Raw genomic sequence first — 20,968 nt, forward strand, 5'->3', positions numbered from 1 at the left:
ATTTCATTTTACTGATATGGGCCTATGTGATTGAAGTTGATTGATTTATCATTAATAAATTATAAATAATGACTTTAAAATAATTTTTTTACTGTGCATTTCAGCGAATTTCAGATTTTGAGTACAGCTCTTCTGCTTTGTTTTGATCACATAAAGTGTGATATTAAAATGCTCATGGGATTTTATTGCCACAGTTTTGTTGGTACTTGAATGGCTTTATTATACTGTAAATCCTTCAGTCTAAGTATCTACAAATCATTCATTCTTGTTTTAAACTAATTTTAGATATGTAACTATCTGCAACAATCAGTAACATATTAGGCTACAGCTTTTTGATGTTTTAGCTTACAAAAGAAGAAAAAATAAAAATAAGTAGGCTATAGACCATATTGAATAGCATATACAAATAACAATCAATTTCTCAACACAGGGGCATGAATACTCCCCAATAATGATAATATAAATAATACCAAGAATTAGGAGGAGAAGAAGAAGAATTGATAGTAGGCCTATGGTGTGGAGTAACTTAAAAAATTAAACCCAAAATAATCAATAAGCCGATAAAATCCAGTTGACAAAACTAACCTTAAAATGAAAAACAGAAGCAGCTCCCGCAGAAATTAGCAGATGTTTTCTAAACAATTGTGAACTAAAATATGATATACTGATTGCAAAAGAACTACAGCGACTGGAGCCTTAGTCACATGCACAAACATAACTCTTTGAGGCCGTCTGCGGTAGCCTATGTGAAAAACGGGGGCAGAGTGGGAGCTCTTCTTCTCTTCCGCATTTCACCTTTCCTTCCGCCAGTTCCGGCAGCGAGCCACTGGCCCTCCTGCGATTGGCTGTTCAGCTGACACAGTGTTCAGGTTTTTATAGGATTATTAGCAAACAATGGTTTATTGTATTAATTCAGTCATTCAGCATTATGAAGAGATATTATTATTATTATTATTATTATTATTATTTAACGTTTTATATAGGGCCTATCTTAATTTGTTATTTATTCTGTACGCTGCTGGACCTGGGAAACGAATTTCGTTCTTTCATGTTTTGCATATTTGAATGACAATTAAGAACTGAACTGAATTGATAATGCCTGAAGTAATTTTCTTCTGTTTGATTTCAGCAATTGAATGTTTAATTAAATGACGTCTTCTCATTACATGCAGTTTCATTTTAAAGCCCTGAGCTGTTGTTGTGTAATATCTAGAGTGATTTATAAAGAGCATTCCTTACACAAATTATACCCTTATTGTACAGTCAGAATTTTTCTTTATTTGTGACAGAAACATAAATTGTTTTATTTTTTGTCAACACAAGCACAACACATTATGATCATCATATACACTAAGATTTCAAGGATTAGAATATAATTGGTGGAAAAAGTCCATTAGGGAGCTCCAGGCCACAAATGTGCTATTGGGTTTCCATTATGTGCAGTACACATCAAACTATACATTATAGCTTTCATTATTTGGTCATTAACCGCCATTACTCCTGTTGAAATAACACAACCTGGCCCTCATCAAGACAGGGCACCATTATTAGGTAATAATCCAGGACCTGCCTTAGCTAATAGTGCCAAATTTGCCATCAATGAAACTATCAACCTAACAAATCAGCATGCAGTGAAACTGGGGCTTCTGGTATCCTGGGGCCAGTTTTGCTATCCTGGATAGAGTCAGACCAGCAATTAATATCACCAAATATTCATTTGATCACAGATTGATCAGACCTCTGTAGAGTATAATAAGAAGGAAGATGAAGCAGAAAAAGAGGAAGTGACACAAGTAAAAGCAGTAGATGCTTAATTCTGACAACAACATCTCTACATGTGACACCATTTTCAGATAAAGACAGTCCAGTTAGATTGGCCTCAAAATACTGACTTTAAGTAAATGATCAGATTCTGATCAGTTTCACTGGCCTAGTATGTTATATTATTTACCACCATATTCAGTATTGTGTGTGTTTTTAACGTGCAATGTACCTTTTGCCTTATACAGTATGAGTTGCTATTAAGTTGTTAATTTACTTTCTGTAGCCTAACTGCAATTTTGTAATTTTATTTTTTGTGTGATAATTTATAGACCATCATTTTACATTTCAGAAATAAATATTTTACTTTTAACTCCATTGGATCTATGTGACCATGTGGCGTTCATACTATACTAGTGTAAGCACAGGTATATCCAATTCCAATTTCATTTTAAAAGGGGAATTCCTTACAATTGGTGTATGTGTGTGTGTGTGTGTGTGTGTGTGTGTGTGTGTGTGTGTGTGTGTGTGTGTGAGAGCAACAGCTGCTGTTTGTACGTTTCACTCCCGGCAGCTACAAATGGAATGCCCCGCTCCCACTCCTTATATGGTCATACTGAGCCTCAAAGGGAAGTTGGTGTCACTTTTATTATTGTCCTACCCCATAAAGCGTCCGTTCCTCATCATTTTAAACAGGAATTAATTACCGAGCTGAAGCAACATATAAAAAATAAATAAAAAACATGGCGTCTGTCTTGACGTAATATATTCCTAGTTAAAGTTATTTTATTTGAACCCTGGTCGTATTGTGTGCTTATTTGAGACAGTCATAGGTTTTTGTTTTCAGCCGGAATCGGTCCGTCCGCGGTCCTTCTGTTTCCGTGTCTGGGAGGGGAGCGGTGGTGTGATTTTAGAGGAAACTTTTTATCTGTCAGAATGCAGGTTAGTAACTCTTAATTAGGCTTTTAAGTGCTGTGGTTTAACGTTGATGAATGAGAGGATCTAACATCGGTGGATGTCGGTGTTGTGTGTTGAAATAATTTCAGTTATTTGAAACTTATCCAGCCGTGTAACGTTAGCTGGGCGCATCAACTGTTCAAATGTTAGCTCTCCCATTAACTTAGCTAGCTAAGAGCTCAAAGAGACAGAGAAAAACGTGTCAAACATGAAATTAGCTGGCCATCTACTAATGATTTGGTCATCATTTAGTTACAGAGTTGAAACTGTGAATAATCTGATTATTTTCTCAATTATTGATTGGCTGTTTGCTCCATAAAATGTCAGAAAATAGTGAAAAATGTCGATCACTGTTTCCCAAAACCCAAGACGACGTCCTCAAATGTCTTGTTTAACGTTAGTCCACAACCCAAATATATTCAATTAACTGTCATCTAGGAATAAAGAAACACGAAAATATTGAGATTTTTATTTTTTGCTTTTTCCTCTTATATAATTACTCAAATCCATTAATCTCATAATTGGTTACAACAGTATTTGGGACTGGAAAGTTTCAGCTACAGGGGTGTCTTTTGGCTTGCAGCCTCCATCTTCTCATTTGTTAGCTGTTAATCCAGAGGAACAACAAATATGGTTTGTTTTCTCCCCAGGACCCGAATGAAGACACAGAGTGGAATGATATCCTGAGGAAGAAAGGGATTCTTCCTCCCAAAGAGGTACCTAAAGATGATGAAGAGGAAGAGCTGGCCCTCCAACAGCAGTCTGTCGGTAAGAGAGACGGATAAAAATCAGTATTTCATTGTAACTAAATGTGGGAGATGCATGTTTCCATCTCACAAAACATTGTTGAAAGTGTCACCCAAATCAATTTTCCCTATGGTTTTTGTTTTATTTACAAATGTACCAATGAAAATCATGTAAATTATATCAGATATGATATGCAATATTTCTGAAAGAATTCAGTGCAGTCTAATAATAACATGGGATGGATTATTTACAGAACAAGCAATCAGCTGCTGTGACTGTTGTTTCTCTGAACAGTTAAAACGTATGAGAGCATGACGATGGAGGAACTGGAGGAGAATGAAGATGAGTTCGGTGAAGACGATGAGGCTGCCATTGAGATGTACAGGTGAGGGGAGGTTATGCAGGCAGGGGTCTTTGTGAAGGGCTTCAGAAAAACTGTACTTTTGTACTAAAGGACACAACAGTGGCCAGTTTATGTCAAAATGTGCCAGCGAGCTACTAAATCATGGCTTGATCCCAATAGAGTAGAATGTGAAAAGTAAGCATTTGGCTGATGGCTAGGGTTATGTTCAGCACAAGATAGTTTCCAGGAAATAATCAAGCCAAAAAACATAGTCACATGGTGACATAGCGAGTTTCAACATAGTCATCCCAACCAGACCAACATGTCAGTTGTGTTGATGGTCTAGATTGGTAAAGAGTCTTTTAGAATCTGTTCTGATATAATTTGTTGTTTAAATATTGTTGGCTTCATCTGAAATCAAGTCAAATTGTATTTATACATTCCATAATCACAAATTTGCCTGAAAGCATGATGGCAGAAAAGAACAGACACACAGAAGGAGAGAGAGACACAAGGACAACATGCACAGAACACAGAGAGAAAAGAGGCAAAATCTCTTGTATCCAGATTCAAACGTCTGTAATAGGGCACCAACAACCAGGGGGGAGAGAGAGGTCCCAGGATGGTCCAGCACAGAGAAGTAGGGCTGAACGATTTTGAGGGGGGGGGTCTGATAGCGATTTTTCTGCCAGATATTTTGATTTAAGATTTTATTTAAAGTTTAGCTTAAGTTCAGTATTCACTGCCGGTCTATTTTTGACTGAAGCTGCGTCAAGCAGTACAGAGCAGATGAACCGGGAAGGAAGGAAGTCAGGCATAGAACGGCGGAGAGAATCTGGTTAAGTTTCAAAATAAAACACCCTTGGCAGACTAACAATCGTATATCAACAATAAATCACAGTTAAAACGGACAAAAAAGACACAATTTAACTACATACCCTACTTAACTATAGTAGAAGCATAAAAATCAAGGACAACCGAACAAATCAACAAAATCTGACCAAGTCAGCAAAATCAGACAAGTAAAACGCTCTTATTCTGAAATGCTCCATGTGGGATATGTAGTGTGCACAGAGCGGAGCGGAACGGGCTCACATAGAGCTGTTATCTGTAGTTGAAGCACAGAAAATGGGAAATTAACACATAAACAACGTAGGGCAGGCTAAACGCTCCGCTGCTGGAACACTTGGTGTTAGTTGACGCCGGACAAAACCGCAGCACAGCCGCTGCTGCCTGTGTCTGTTCACCTCACGCCATTATCCCACATTTTTCTCTAATTTTGTTTGCTGTTGTAAAATGTAGGAATCGACCGATATGTTTTTTTCCAGGCTGATCCCCATACCGATATTAGTAACCAATTAGGCCGGTGACCGATGTGTGGAACCGATATACATTTGCTGTAAAATTTTGTCATGTTTAATCTTTATAAATAGTAAATTAAATGAATTAGAGATCCACCCCAGAGATGGACTTTTTAACTATGATTGATAAAATTATCATACACTTTAAATAAACTGTATTTATTTTATATTGTTAGGATTTTATTGATACTATTTATTGGTTCTGTTCTTTAGCTATACTCGTATTGGTTGTTCATTACTAAATAATTGCCTTTTAAAAATGTTATTTATAAAAGACTAAATTCAGAGCAGCAAAAAAATTAAAGTTTACAGCAGCAAAGTAACAATATGAAATCAGTATCTCATTGGAAAGAAATGGAACATGTTAAATAAACTATATTCCTGACGTCAAAATACTGAGTGAAGTTTAGAAAGAAGAGCTCAGACGTAGATATCAGTCCTTCCTCATGTCCTCCTCCTCCCTCTGCTGCTGCTGGTAGGGAGGAGCTGGTTTCTCTCAACAAGCAGCTGAGTTTACAAGGAGTTGCTAAATTTTAAGGTACGTAGCATCTCGGCTAAACAGGCTACAGACGGAAAGATTTAGCTTATTTATAACTAGCTATTAGCCGAGCCAGCACATGTGCTTGTGTAAAACCAAATACAGCTGCGGTGGTCAAAATAAGGCTTACCAGTAAAAGAGTGATACTGCATCAGTACAACAAGCAGTAAAAGACTGACTGACAGGTATGACTGATATTGCTTGGTGCACGTTCCTGCTTGTTGTACTGATGCAGTATCACTCTTTTACTGGTATTGCTAATTTTGCTGTAGTTATGGTCAACTTGTGTAATCTACACTGATCTGCTCCGCAAGCTTTGCTCTGCGTGTGCATGCGGAGCTCTGCTGAGAGAGGAGGGGAGGGGCTGCAGCGTGATGGCTCGCTCGTTCTATTGGCTACTTCCGCACAATAGTCAGTGTTGATAGGCTATTACTCGTGACTTGTAAACAATCAGTTTGTAGCCTACTGTGGGCGGGACATTGCTCCAGCTCACAGATTGGTCAGTACAGATGGAGAGAAGCGTCTGCATCAGAGCCAAAGGAGCACGTTTTTTATTAATCAATTATATCGACTATCTGTTTTTAAAATAACCGATGCAGATTATTGTAAAACTGCTGAATATCGGCCGATTAGCTCATCGCGTTCTTTCAAATCGCAATTTTGATTTGAAAAAGATTAATCGTTCTACAGAGAAGCCTGAGAGAAGGAGCCGAGGAGAAAACTAGATGTCTAATAGTTTAGGTTAACAAAACTCAATTACTTTCTCACAGGTGAAATTATCCTTCTTAAACATATGTGCACATTCTGTTACAAGTACTGAACTGTGTGTTGGTACTGCACATTAGGACATTGCTGTCATTTTAAGACATGTATCATATTTTCCTCTGTTTTTGAAATATCAATTATGGGAATTTTCTTCAACTCACATAAATCTATAAACCTTTAACAAGCTCTCATAGTGGAATTAGACTTCTTTAATATGAGTGCCCACTGAAACCCATTCACTCTGACACTGAGATGTGTCCCCTTGCAGACAGAAGCGTCTTGCGGAGTGGAAGGCGACTCAGATGAAGAATGTGTTCGGGGAGCTGGGGGAAATCTCAGGGCAAGACTACGTCAACGAGGTCAACAAGGCTGGAGATGGCATCTGGGTGGTGCTGCACCTCTACAAACAGGGGTAGGTCAACCAACAAAATATAGTACCTGAACAAGTACTAGAAAATATTTGAGTTGAATTTACCTTGTCTAACTTGGGTAAATTGACTCTTTAGACTTTTAAATCTTTAAGATTACACACATACAGCCTACACAGCTGTTAAGATAATATCAGGACTTGTTTTGAGTCAGGTTTTTGGGGTGTATGTAAAGTTTTCAACAGATTTCTATGACTATTTTCTTTGTTGCAGCTGCTGACATGTTAGCAAGCAAAAACTCAAACTAGTCTACTTTAAAACATGAGTATTGTTTTTCCTTATGTGAAAATCTGCTTTGGGGAAATCCTTAATCCAAAATCCTATTTTGTAGGAAAGGAGTGCGTAGATGTGGGGCAGGACTTAAACTACAAACCTTGGCAAACATTTTGTAGAGATAAAATGATAAGTTGAAAAAAATCATTTGTTGCAAGCGGAAAGTGCAGCACTAATAGGTCTATGTGATGTTTTCTCTGCGTTCCCAGCATCCCTCTGTGCACACTTATTAACCAGCACCTGAGCTTGTTGGCCAGGAAGTTCCCTCAGACCAAGTTCCTCAAGTCCATCTCCACCACCTGCATCCCTAACTACCCCGACCGCAACCTGCCCACCATCTTTGTGTACTTTGAGGGAGAGATGAAGGCCCAGTTCATTGGGCCACTGGTCTTTGGGGGCATGAATCTCAAAGTTGAAGGTAGGAGGGGAAAAAAAGAGCGGCAGGACTTTGAACACACACTTAAATCTTCAGGACCATCAGGGTGGATAAAGTAACGCTAGTGTGACCATAAAAACTTGAAGAATTGTTGGATCCCAGTGTGACTGAAATAGCTGTAAATGGACATTTTACATTTATTAGACTTGTTGTCTCAGCAGATTGACATGTTGATGAAAGCGTTATGAATAGTCAGTTAAAAAAATACACCTTGCTCAGATTAGTGTCAAATGTTAGTCTTTCAAAAAACATTTTGTTTAGGCATATTGCTGCAGTTTTAATGTAGTTTAGTCAGACAATTTGGACATAGACATGTTTTATCCATGCATTCTTAAGTAACAGTTGTACTATTTTATTAAATGTTCACACAGACCTTTGATCAAACACACTAATGGTTTTAGCTGTGCCTCAGGGTTTCTTCTGAGGAAATTCCAGCAGTTGCCTAAACTTAACAATGCATTTATTAACATAAAATATCTGGAAACGTTCTATAAGCTAACCTTATATGCACATTCTATTACCAGTACTAAAGATCCTTAAGCTACTGACCAGATCAACGTTATCACTAGACAGCGATAATGTTGGTTTATTGGGGTGGAATGGATCATTTTACACTTTAATTTGATAGACCTAGCTAAAACTAATGCAACCTCCCTGCAAAATTATACCTTCTTATGAAGGTTAAAATATTTGTTGAAAGTGTTGAGGTGTTGACTTTAGGGCCATTTTGGAAGCTGTAGTTTGTGGGGCTGTTGAACTGCAATGCATTATTAAAATCACCACTCACAGTGTGTAACATTCTGTACATTATTTCATAATATTTTATGATTGAAGTGTTATCTGTCTTGTCTGTCTCACCCAGAGCTGGAGTGGCGGTTATCAGAGAGTGGGGCGATAAAGACAGACCTGGAGGAAAACCCCAAGAAGCAAATCGAAGACAAGCTAATGTCATCGATCAGAGGTTCCCTTCCTACTCGAAAGGACAGTGACTCTGAGGACGAGGACTATTAGGAAAAAACGCCTGTCACTCCAACTGACCTTAAATCATCTGCAGATGGTTTGAGCAGGGATGGCATCTCCTGTATCAGCAAATGCATTTCATATTTTGACCATGTAGATGGCGCTCTCATACAGGGATCAGTCCTGCTCAAGGGTGTCGGACGGGACACTTAGCTGGAGAGAATCCAACCTATGATCTTGTTGTCGAATCAGCCAGCCTCCTGTCTATCTCTGTGGGAAAATCAGCACAACAATCACTCCTTTGTAATTTCAATAAACATCCAACCCCATCACTTGAGTCTGTACAAAAGCATCAGAAACCGATTTTAACTTTTTTATTACGTTTCAAGAGAATTGTCACAAAATGTACATGTACATTTAAATCTGTTAAATTAAATGTGAGTTCACCTTTTTGCCACAATAATCTGTGTGTTGCTAAGTCCTATTTTTTTTTTTTGGAAAATGTCACTGTTAATTACAAAGAACTTGCTGAACAGATAATTTGAGTGTTTTGTTTGTGTTTTGACACCCATGTCTTGTGTAACGGTATAATGTTTGTGCTTGGGAGCAGTTTACATTAACACACACCAATTGACATTTGGAAGCAGGAAGACACATGGCAGCCTTGGCAGTGCAGTTCAATTTTTTTTTTTCCATCTGTACAATAATTTGTTTTTTGTTAACAAAAAGTCGTGTTTCTGTCTTGAGACTTGTCAGAGATGCTGTGCGTTGCCCCATCAGTCTTTGGGTGTGATGTTCACAGGCTGCGGTTCTTCTGTTAAGCCTGATGTCCCTTTTTGTTTTTGTAGATTTTTCTATTACAACATCCCCTCCGGCAGACCTCGAATCTTCTGTTTCATTAGGAAGAAAGAGAAAAGTCAGTGTCGGCAGTAAATCGAACCTGAACCGTGATGTAATTAAATGTAATTTGCGCTGGCTGTCTTAATGACTGGTTCACTACTTTTTCGCTTCCTGAAAAGGTTCACTTTTTGTAGACGGAAGAGAAATGGAGAAAGTCCCTTGTTGAACCTTATTCCAAAACAGTGGTTCCTAAACTGAGGGGGTCCGGAACTCCTCCAATTTATTTATTTTGTTTAAAACTGAATAGTTTCACCTCTTCAAGACTTGTTCATTTATTCACACAGGCCTTCACATCTTAGGTTTTCTCACCAAAAGTACCACCTTCTTATTTCTTCTCTGGGAAAGCTTGGGGGAAAGTCGCATCAAGGGATGAACCGAGTGAGACTGGAGGAGGAAAGAGGAGAGTTAATTTAGAGAGGATTAAATAACCGGTGACTCACTGTTGTATATCGAGATGGTGTTTTAACCATGGTATTTTGAGGCTGCGTTCAGACCTATATATAGCACTGGGTCAAAAACATGCAACAGTCTGCATTTTTATGAGCCTCGTAACAATTTATAGAAATACAAAATACAAAAATGAAATTATAATCTATCAATATGATTATACAATGTGTAATGCAAATGAAGTCCTTGGATTTATGTCTAGTAAATCCAAGGAATTGGACAAGTGAACAAGCAACTGGCTTTGGTCCTGACTGAAATATGTCCATAGCACAGAATCTAAACTGTTTCTACTCAGATTTGTAAACCTGTTTCTTTAGTCTTGATCAGATATTTCTTACATCCTTTTATTTAAGCAATAAAATGATTTAGGACAACAGTTGTTGTACGTGTTTAGACTCTTGAAAATGTTCCACCAATACTCAGCCTAAAGCTTCCAGCAGATATTTCATGTTCTCTTTCAACATCTAATGTCAGTGATGCAAAAACTCGATTGGAATCAGTGACATTAAATGAAAGCAAAATTACATTTTAAAACAAAAGGAATCAAAAAGGTGACCCCACCAGTTTGTTTGTTTCTCTGCTCACCTCATGTTGTACAGCTCCGACAGAGTTACGTGCTTTAGAGTAATGAAACAGGAACTGGAAAAAGGGAGAGATTGAGAAAGTCAGTGAGCTGCTGCTGAAAAACATATTAGAAATCAGAAATAAACAGAACTGAGGTTGGAAGCTTACTCTTTTGAAAACATTCTGGACTTGCTCCTATGGGGAAACACAATTTCCGTTTAATAACAGAAATAACATGTAAAAATCAGGTTTTTTATATTGTATTTATAGGATGATCCTGATGGTTGCATTGCATCATTGTCCACTTTTACTCTCACTACCATACTTTCACTGCATAACTGTTATTTCTAACACTCATTCTTGTCACACAGAGTACAGTGGAGAAACACAACCACAGTAACTCCTGTAAAATCTAATTTGAATGCCACAACCAATAAATTAAAAGCCATTCACTGACGACACTTTGTCATAGACACTTTGATTCAACAACTGTCAGTTCTGCAGCTACAACCTAGCACAGAGTGCCCTACCTGCATTAAAGGTGTTCTGTTTAACATATCATTAGCACATAATCCTCACATAAATTGAAATAAACAAAACCAGACCATCACTGAGCAGACACTCAGCAAAGGACTCATGGGAAATGTGGTACTCTTGAATGTTAACAGTAAGTGCTAAGGAATATGTCTGTCTGATAATCTCCACTGTACTGTACAATATATATGATATTATGTACGTTTAAAGTGTTTTTATTGACCATGAAGTGTTTTTGGTGTTTGCTTTTCACCTACCTCATTCTGGTCTTGCCACAAAACATCACTCAAATCTCCACTCTGGATGCCGCGCATCTGCAGACAAACAATGTATAATGTATAATGGACAATTAATGCACTGCAGAATCCAAGGATAACAAATAAATATTACTTTTCCTAATAAAGACAGTTATAAGTTTTTTGTTTAGTTTAGGTAATTTGCACAGTAAAGAGGACACAAATACACTACAATACACTAAAAAAGACAGTAACTACAGTGCAGGAAAGGAAGAAAGCCTAACCAGCTTATTCCTCCCCTTATTTAAACAAATTGAAAAATGTATCAATATCTATTTATCTATATACACAAAAACACACAAGCAAGCATAAACAGTAATAAAAAAAAAGAAAGAAAGGGCGAAAACTGAATGCATATTAAAGGTGGTGGTTAGCCACTGAGAAGAAATTATGTGAAAGTGTTAATGAATGTTATAGGGATGAATGTAAAATTAAAATATTATTCCCCACCTTTCTTAACACTATCCCATCTTCCCACTGATCGACAGGACTGGCATCTGAGAGAAGAGCACATGTGAGGACATACTGGAAACACCTTTATACCAGGGCAGAATCACAGTTATGAGTATGTGTGTTTGTTGTCCGCTGTAATTACAAAAACCTTTATACAATAATCTCACGAGAACTTCCAATATATATTTGGTGCAATACTAAATGTAGAGTGACTTTATGATGAAACCTGTTTGTATGAGCCGCTAAGCCAGTAGGTGCTCGCATTTTAATGAAAACGCTGAGGCCTTCTGCAAAGAGTGCTAGGAACTTTACACCTATTGATATTATTAATCTCCTTATACACATATCTCCTTATATTAATCTTCTTATATCCAAATGTAATCATAACCTACAGTATCTTGAGATAATGTGATTGAGAATCCCTCAATTCTAAACCTAGAGTATGTAAGAGTAACTTAACACCAGTCTTGACACAGTGAAGCTGACGTGTACTTAAGATGTGTTACATGTATTACAAGTGGTTAGTGTGACAGAGCGCAAGCTTTCAACTAGTAGAGGTCTGTGAAATTATGCTTTTTAACCAGGTATTAAGGTAGTTTCCAGTGGTAACAAGTAACTAAATGCATTTACTCAAATTGTGTACTTAAGTATATTATTAAAGATATACTTTATTTAACATATATAAATGCTCTCCCAGCATAACTTGCTTTGTCATTTAATTCATCAAGAAGACTCCTCCAATGGACAGTTGGATCGTTTACCCTCTGAAGCATCTCCACTAAAATGTATTTTTTGTTAAATATCTTACTACAATTTGGTACATCTTCAGACATGATGGGTTAATGTAAAATGGGAAACCCATGACCTTTTGTTACTGACATGTAACAGCTGACCAGGTGGCACTTTAGACAGTCATTAGTAAAGAATATTGAATGAGTTTCTTACTGTTTAATATGTATTCATAGTATGGTTTATTTGAATAGCACCTTTCAACCACAAAGGCAACTTTACATAATGCCATAAAGGTTCTTCCTTTACAATGATCCAACAAGTCTGATGTACATGTTAATAAATTGTTGATAAATTGATTGTAGGCCAGATACTCTGCAGCTCCAGTAAGTATTGGAAGCCTCCACTGAATGGCTTTTTCTTTCTGAATTACAGAGGAGCAAGCTAAAACTACAAAGCAACTTACTTTTATCTCTGAAGACCAAATACACCAACTAATTTCTCTTAAACCCCTTATAAATGTTAAGTTGAAATACAGTTTGACATTTTAAGGAGTAAGACCTCATTAAACCTATGACAATACCTAGTTAATGCTCATGATTCCCAAAATACCTACTTTTACATTTTACAGGAATTAAATGTAATTATTAGTTTACATTCGTGTGTGTGCGCACATTAATATATAAAACAGAGAAAACGTTTTTTGGTTAAGTTTTTAAAAAGTATAAAGTATCAGCCATTACTGACATGAACAAACCCTTACGATACTTTTTAGCAAAATAACGTATTCATTTAGATGTAGGGCCTAGTTGAGTTCAGTCCTTGTTTTTAGGGGTTTACATGTAGCCTAAATCAATTTAAATATGATCACCCACCTGTTGTGCTCCAAGATCCAAGAAACCAGAATAAACATAAAAGAAAAAGTTGTCGCACAGTTGGCAGAGTCATGACTATGTTTCCTCGCTCCTCTTCCCGTCTTAATTCCTCTCCGGTCTGCTGGGTTCGGTTCGGTTCGGGATCTTGGTGCCCAAACAGCTTTGCGATGTGAACGCCGTGCCCTCAGTTTAAAAGCACACAACCTGCAGGGTGACAGGCATCCGCACATACGCAGAGGTGACCAATCACACCGACTCGGTCATTAGCCCACCCAGTTGCGCAAATCCAACCACCCTCCACCCATCTCTCTCTCTCTCTCTCTCTCTCTCTCTCTCTCTCACACACACACACACACACACACACACACACACACACACCTTTTTCTGGGAATAACACTGTACTAGGATTTTTTTTAACACAACTGATGCAATTTGGGTTGTCTGCTGATGTGTGGTTGTTAATGTGGATACTATGAGTGGACATGATGATGAAAGCAGCTAATGAACTACATGAAAACTTATAAGGGAGAAAATGCTAAAATTTCACCTAAATTGCTCACATATTGTCACATTAAAAAAAGTTGATTAGTAAAATGTCCCTCAACTCCGCTGACTTTCTAGTGCATAATAATAAAAAAAACACTTGAGTTATATGTTTTAGGAAAGGAGCTGCTTTTTTGGTGGATTTTAGTTGTAGCAAGTGAGATGTTATTCTGTATTTAAGTCCTTTTCTGCCAAATATTTCACCACTGCCATGGCATTTTTGGTGTATGTTGGCTGGGCACCTGTACATGGATGACACAATCAAACAAATACTGGATGCACTCATTCACATAGAATAATAAAGGTGAGTCACATTTGTTAGTAGTGACTCAGGCAAAAGGATTTGGAGGAATCATGTTCAGCCGGCCCTTCATGATGTGTTTTGCAGTAATGTGCTGACTGATGCCGACATGTGCAATAGCAAAGCAAGAAAGGCGTCATTTTCTGTAGTGTGAAAATTGTAAGCCATCCTAGGCTGTATGGATTGTGTTCACGATGATATATGTAAGTTAATATAAAATGACTGTATATGTCACCTGCATAGTCCAGACATTTAGGCTGATACATTTATGGTGGTTGTCTATGTGATGATATTCAGACTCAGCTCGCTGCCTTTCTGGTTGATTTGAAGCAGATGCGTGACACAGAATGTGACACATGTTTCATCCGAGGGCAACAATGCGCAGAAGGTTATGTTAATATGATATGTTAATGTAAAATACATTGCAATTGTTTGTTGTATAATCATACATGAATTGGTTTCTTTTTTGTTATTTCATAGAGTGATCGAGTTTTGTTTTCCTGACACATTCCTGACATCACTTATTTCTGGCAGAGAGATTGGTAAGGCTTCCCCAGAGTCATGAGACTCTGTCTCCTCCACAGAGTCAGGTTCTCAAAGTACTCCTTCCAGAGATATATCCTCCCTAGTTTCTACTCCTTGCCCTCTCTTTTCACTCAGGCTTCTCTGTGCTGGACAATCAGCTGTCCTGGGACATGTTTCTACCCTGGCTGTCAATTGCTTCATTTCAGATGTTTGGATCTGGATCTTCACCCTCCGGGAGATTCACCTCTCCTCTTGTCTCTTGCCCTCAGTTGTGTGCATGTTGTCCGTGTTTCTCTCTCCCTCTGTGCGTGTTTATGTTCCTCTGTCCTGCCTGTCTGAGTGGTGTGCTTGAGTTCTGCCCCTTGTGTGTTTGTGTAGTCTGTCTTCTTCCAGGTCTCCGTGGTGGAGAGGAGGTCGCGTGGCTCAGGTCTGTTTTGTGTCACCTGAATTTGCTCGATGTCCACCCAAATCCATATTCATCATATGTTTACAATCAATCTATAATTTTGTCATCCTGACATACTAGAATTTCACCATATTGGTCTATTCTGTCCTGGAAGAGGGATCCCTCCTCTGTCTCCACTTCCTGAGTCATCTAATGGTTTACCAGAACCTCTTTGGGGAAAACTAGAAGTCCCTCTCCATGGCCTCTCTGAACGCCTCATGCATCTGAGGTTTTGCTTCTGACCACCAGCAGAACCGCAGATAATTCTTAGCTTCAGGGGTTTCCTAACTGAAAAGCATCTTTATTAAGCTTTAGCCTCAGCAATCGAGTTTAACCATCCTTGTTATTGTGCCTCATGTGGATTGATTGAATTTGTTAAAAATTAAGATATGCTGTAAATGTTTTGATTGTCTTTTCCCCCATACTTCTAGCACTGATTTTACACAAAATCCGACCCTTCAGAGAGGAGTAAAGATGACTCGCCATTGTCACACAATTTGGCTTTATGTCAGTCTGCTCACTGCCCTGCTTTGTTGTGTATTTTGGTGGAAGATGATTGTGAGAATAACAGGCAAATAAATTTACTCCTTCAATTTACTCCTTGATTGGCTCTGCCATGTTTTTAAGCATCTTTAAGCTCATTGTTTTGGTGTTGTGGCACATTACCTTTATGGTTGATTGTGTGATCTCATCAATCAGGAACAAACAAACTCTGATAACCCACTGTACAATACCTGGCCAGAAACTGGTTGGATCATTTGGCAACTAAAGAGATCAAATCATTTCTCAGAAGTTGGTGGCGACCAAAACGGAGCTAAACTTAGGAATTATTATTACTAACTTGGAACTGATTGCTAACTCATTAGCCAAAAGAAGAAAAGAGACAATATGTCAGATGATGTGTTTTTTTAATTTTGTTGTGAAGCTCTTCTGCCTCGAAGTGGCCAAAAAAATTCAAATCAGTGTAGCAGGATTAGGTGTTTGTGTGTGCCTACTATAGAGACAGCTGTTGTCGATCTGGTTCTTTTTTATGTAACATATCGTGTAATATGTGAAACTGGGATCCAGACATCATTAATAAGCATCTGAAATGATGTCTGATAACACTTTTTTTCTAAGAAATGCTTGAGGGATGCATTTTGTTTCATACTGTAAATTTTCACAAGGATAAAAACTCTTTTCGCCAGCACTTTTTGCAAAAACATCTGACTTCCATGGAACCTCACTGACTGTAGAATATATATATACTGAATACTGTATTTGTGTGCTTTTTAGATTAAATGTATCTTGTCTACATCCATCCATCCATCGTCAACCGCTTATCCTGCGTACAGGGTCGTGGGGGGCTGGAGCCAATCCCAGCTGACATCAGGCGAAAGGCGGGGTACACCCTGGACAGGTCGCCAATCCATCGGAGGGCATCTTGTCTACATGATTAATTTAATATCAATTTGCACGACTGTGAGTAACAAGTAATACATTCAAAAACAGCTTCGCATCAGACTGACTGAGCCAGCTTCCCTGTTTTGTGGCAGAGTTTGTGACTCTTGAATCTTCCCAGTGTGCAGTGCATTTAAAGATCTGGTAATCACAGGCCATCTTGTGTGATTGGCCTGCAGAAAAACAAGGAAATAGGAATAATTGAGCCACAGAGAAGCAGCTGAAGAGCTTCTTATTCACATCTCATTTTGAAAGATGGACATGCTCCATTCGATGACACTTAACACACCACAGAGCCACAAAACCAAGTACTTATTGTGGATTATGAAGCATAGTGACGGCCCTGACAGTCACTGTGCTTCAAAAAGATATGTCGTTCCCAGCTACCACTTTTGTTTGGATCAGGAAACAGAGTCACAACTTGAAAAATACATAAAAAATATTTTCATTTTCTATCAAGATGGTTAAATGAGTCCAAAAATACTTCTTTCCTGTCAGGAGTGGCTTTGCCTTCTCCCCCATCCTCATGTTTTTTGTGTTTTCCGCTCCCTGCTGTCTCTGGGCCTTTCTCATTTCCCAAATTTCTGTCTCCTCGACTCCTCGATCCTCGAGCGTGTGACCCGGAAATTGATCTCAGCGCGACAGATGTCCTTCAAGATGGCGCATTCTTAAAATGCACAGCGAGGATCGAGAAGGCGAGGAGGCAGTAATTGGGAAATGAGAAAGGCCCACTGTCTGTCAGTCTGTGGGGCTTTTCTAATTTCCCAAATTTCCACCTCCTCGACTCCTCGCGGCCTATCCTCCCACCCGAGATGCAAGCTGGAGGGGGAGACACGAGGAGAGAGGAGTCAAGGAAACGGGCATTTAACGAAATGTGATGTCCTTTCCTCGGAGCCGTCATTTTAAAGCGACGTCCATTAAATATGACCCGTTGCTCAGCTGCATCATCTGTCCACTGTTAGAGCTGTGATCTCTGTCAGAGCAGCAGACCAGCTGTTGGCTCTAAAGGCTACAGATCATTTCTTCACAATCCAGAAACATGTCTGTCAACATCATAACACATAAAACATCTCAAGGTTCCAATAAACATTATAGCATCGGTTGAAAACAGTCAGATTACAGCAGCCTAATCCTTCACTAGGCTACACAGTAGACTAGGCCTACCACTTATTTGCGGTGTGCCTTTTGTCTTTAAACAGGAGATCATTACAGCCCTCAGCTTGATGAGATGAGCGTTTTCATCATCAGTCCCTTCACAAATTGACACAGTGACATTTATCTCATATAGCCCCAATTACAGCTGTCATCACAGGACTCTACTGTTGGAATGACGTGCAGACTACATGGGCACTTTTAGACTATTAAAACATGAATCAGACCAGTGCTGAAAGCTCTGGTTGATTTTACAGCCTAATAATTTGACTTCAGCAGCTGTTTTGTCACGATTATAGCAGCTGAATTGGTGAGATGCGCGGATTGGCTCGGACGGAACTTATACCCATAAATCATCCACCCGCCCCCCACCAACTAATTATTTTATCAGCTGCATGTCACGCCTCTTGTAAACATCACAGCGGCTGAAAATACACCGGTGTATCCTCCCTTATGACTCGTCCAGCAAGCCTCCTCGATCCTCGCTACTTGATGGGCATTTTAAGAATTGAGATGTCCTTCAAGATGGTGTGCTGAGATCGATTTCCGGGTCACATGCTCGAGGATCGAGGAGGCGAGGAGACAGAAATTTGGGAAATTTGGCTACCTCTCTCCGGCTCACCACCTGCAGCTCCACTCACCTGAGGCTCATCAACAATCAACCCACTCTGTTAAATACCCTGGCTCTACAGTCACTCCCAGTTCATCAGTTAACCTTCAGCTGTAACAAGTATTTCTACTCTCTTTGAGCTTCCCTTGTTCCCTTTTGCTAATGTCTTTTTCCTCTGGCTGTCTTCAGTGCACCTCAGCTGGTGTTTGAAGTCACTGCTTGTCTGTTTGGAGAGAGCCAGACTTCGCTGCAACTTTTCCACGCCAAACCCAAGACCCCCACTCCGTCCTGCCCTCTCACCTTTCCCCCAATCCTGTAACCTAAGTGAAAATTAATTCTGAGTTACCATTCATTTGCTTCCTTCTCTGCTTTTGGATCCGTTGAACTGAAACCTAACATTTCCTCTAGTGACACCATGAGGTTGACATTTGTAGTTTCAAGGTGAAAAGTCTATCTACAGGATGGATTTCCATCATATTTGATACATGTAGCTCTTTTCTACAACAGGAACTTAGTGATTCATAACCAGTTGCTTCCCATAACCTGAACTTCTAAGAGCCTCTAAGTATGACTGACACACACACACACACACACTGGATAAAATATTGTCCAGTTAATGAGCGTTATCATCAGTCTTTGTTAACCCTATTTATTAATTGACTCCATCCATTGGGCTCAATGTGACTACCAGTAAAAATGCTTCGGAAACTGCTTTTTGTAACTTTAATTTTTCATGATTTAGTGGCAGGGTGATCAAGACACATTTAAACATGTACATTTAAGTACCCCATGCAAGTGACCAGCCTGGGTCACTTTCCGGTGAGTTGCCGAGGTAGATATGTGAGTTTGCTGCTGAAGAGAGCCCAGTCAGTTACAGATCCAGTGGATTGCCAAAATAGGCATGTCAGCTCCCTGGCTCACCAAAGTAAAAGCCTAGTCAGAGATTGGGTCGCATGCCTCAGAGAGTGAAATGGAAGGAGATCCTTCAGAGATCACAATGAAAGCTTTTCAGTGACTAAATAGGTTGCTGTCTTCGACACAGACAAAGCCTCCTTTGGCCTCTCACTAGTCTTATTTTTGGCATTTTCCCTGCATCATAGCAATGGTTGTCATCTTTCCTGACAATCTATGTTTGTGCTCATGTTAGCTGTTTTTGTTTTGCCCTGAACAATCAGTAGACACTGATATATCCGTCAAACCACTGTTATTTTAGTCATGAGTTCTGTACTGGTTGCTGGGATTAGATAACATTTGTCGTGTTGATCGAAGAATGTGTGGATTAAGGAGTTGTTGTTTCTATAAACTAACTTACAACAAGTTGTCGGCTGTGTCAGTTTCATCACCGCTTGTTGCCATTTTTGTTTGGAATAGATTCTGGTCCTCATCACTCACTCATCTTCAACCATCTTCAGCCAAAGGTGGGGTACACCTGCACAGGTCGCCAGGTCACACATAGAAAAGTGGGAGAAAGCTGGAGCAACCGGAGAGAACTCATGCAGACACAGGGAGAACATGCAAACTCCACACGGAAAGGGCTGGGATGACCAAGGTTCAAACCCCAACTTCTTGCTGTGAGGCGACAGTGCTAACCACTGCACTACATGCCGCCCTTTTAGATTTTGGTCCAGGCACAGAACAAAAAGAGGACCTTTTCCTTACTCCTGCACAAAAAGCTCTGATTGCCTTAGTCGTTTTCACAACAACTCACCTGTCTGTGACGACACCAGGCCTGTTTAAATGGCTGAACATACTGGACATGTCGGTGGTGATTCAAAGGTGTGGAACCAGGCTTTTTTCATTCAGACACTGTAGATGTCCATCCTGTCTGTCCTCAGAATCAGTACCTGTCAGTACATTCTCTGCACAGAGCGTTTGTTTTTGCTTACCCTCCACAAGTTGATAGCTGGTTAGTTGCTGCTCTACGTGCTGTGAGGGAGCCGAGATTCTGCAACAAAAAGAAATGTTCCATATAGCTTTTGTTGGTTTTGGACTATTTAATGTAAAGGAATATTATATATTTTCTGCACCATTATGGGCATCATGTGGCCAGTTATGTTCAGCAGGTCATCTAAACTTTTCAGATGGGTTGAAGGCACACAGTCACTCTTTGTTATTCTTCAACAACAATTGTTATATTGTTATCTTTTCAATGTATTACTTGTTATTCTTCAATTGTATGATACTTTTCATACTTTTCATACAAAAGAATAATGCATCCACACACTTTAAAACAGAAACCATTATTTTAATCAGAGATTATTAAAATAGATTATAAATTATGTTTCTACTGTGGCAGCCCCCACAGCACCCCCCTTCCCAAGCAAATGGTGGGAACAAGAGAACTGATGCCTCTGAGAGTGTTTCTGGTGCAGTTGCCTACCTTCAAGCGAAAGACAAACATGACCACACGCATGTCAGCTTCATCGTGGCCAGGTCTAGTTTAGCCCCCACCATTACTAACAGGATAGACTGTGTACATATAGGCGCATGCATGTGCATGCAGGTGGTTTCCAGTGCAGCTTTTTGGACTGATTGGTTTGTTGCAGCAGCTGATCCATCACTATGAATGTTGTGATGTTATGATG

General features: G+C 39.2%; 2 protein-coding genes across 2 annotated transcripts; one reads left to right on the forward strand and one right to left on the reverse strand.

Annotated features, from left to right (window-relative positions):
- The first annotated feature begins 2,599 nt into the window (after window positions 1–2,599).
- On the forward strand, window positions 2,600–9,103 carry pdcl3 (phosducin-like 3). The gene is made up of 6 exons (XM_038721123.1): window positions 2,600–2,703; window positions 3,369–3,486; window positions 3,760–3,850; window positions 6,741–6,884; window positions 7,383–7,591; window positions 8,472–9,103. Exons 1-6 carry the CDS (start codon window positions 2,698–2,700, stop codon window positions 8,618–8,620), a joined length of 717 nt encoding a protein of 238 aa, XP_038577051.1. The 5' UTR covers window positions 2,600–2,697; the 3' UTR covers window positions 8,621–9,103.
- Window positions 9,044–13,610, reverse strand: nms (neuromedin S). Its single transcript, XM_038721124.1, has 7 exons — window positions 13,368–13,610; window positions 11,761–11,807; window positions 11,272–11,328; window positions 10,649–10,675; window positions 10,502–10,555; window positions 9,779–9,853; window positions 9,044–9,459 (listed from the first exon to the last, which is right to left on the reverse strand). The coding sequence occupies exons 1-7, from the start codon at window positions 13,438–13,440 to the stop codon at window positions 9,427–9,429; spliced, it is 366 nt and encodes a 121-aa protein (XP_038577052.1). The 5' UTR covers window positions 13,441–13,610; the 3' UTR covers window positions 9,044–9,426.
- Window positions 13,611–20,968: the final 7,358 nt, after the last annotated feature.

This window comes from Micropterus salmoides, unplaced genomic scaffold (genome assembly GCF_014851395.1).
Source record: "Micropterus salmoides isolate LMB-PRFRI ecotype aquatic unplaced genomic scaffold, ASM1485139v1 Ms_hic_scaffold_15, whole genome shotgun sequence".
NCBI classification, from domain to species: Eukaryota; Metazoa; Chordata; class Actinopteri; order Centrarchiformes; family Centrarchidae; genus Micropterus; species Micropterus salmoides.

Excerpts from the sequence above, each read along its gene's own strand:
- pdcl3 (XM_038721123.1), top strand. Across the intron at positions 3,487-3,759 it reads CCTCCAACAGCAGTCTGTCG|TTAAAACGTATGAGAGCATG; the intron begins GTAAGAGAGACG and ends TTCTCTGAACAG. Across the intron at positions 6,885-7,382 it reads CTGCACCTCTACAAACAGGG|CATCCCTCTGTGCACACTTA; the intron begins GTAGGTCAACCA and ends CTGCGTTCCCAG.
- nms (XM_038721124.1), bottom strand. The coding sequence starts at position 13,440 with ATGACTCTGCCAACTGTGCGACAACTTTTTCTTTTATGTTTATTCTGG. Across the intron at positions 10,556-10,648 it reads TCCAGAATGTTTTCAAAAGA|TTCCTGTTTCATTACTCTAA; the intron begins GTAAGCTTCCAA and ends CCCTTTTTCCAG. Across the intron at positions 9,460-9,778 it reads ATAAGAAGGTGGTACTTTTG|AAGATTCGAGGTCTGCCGGA; the intron begins GTGAGAAAACCT and ends CTAATGAAACAG.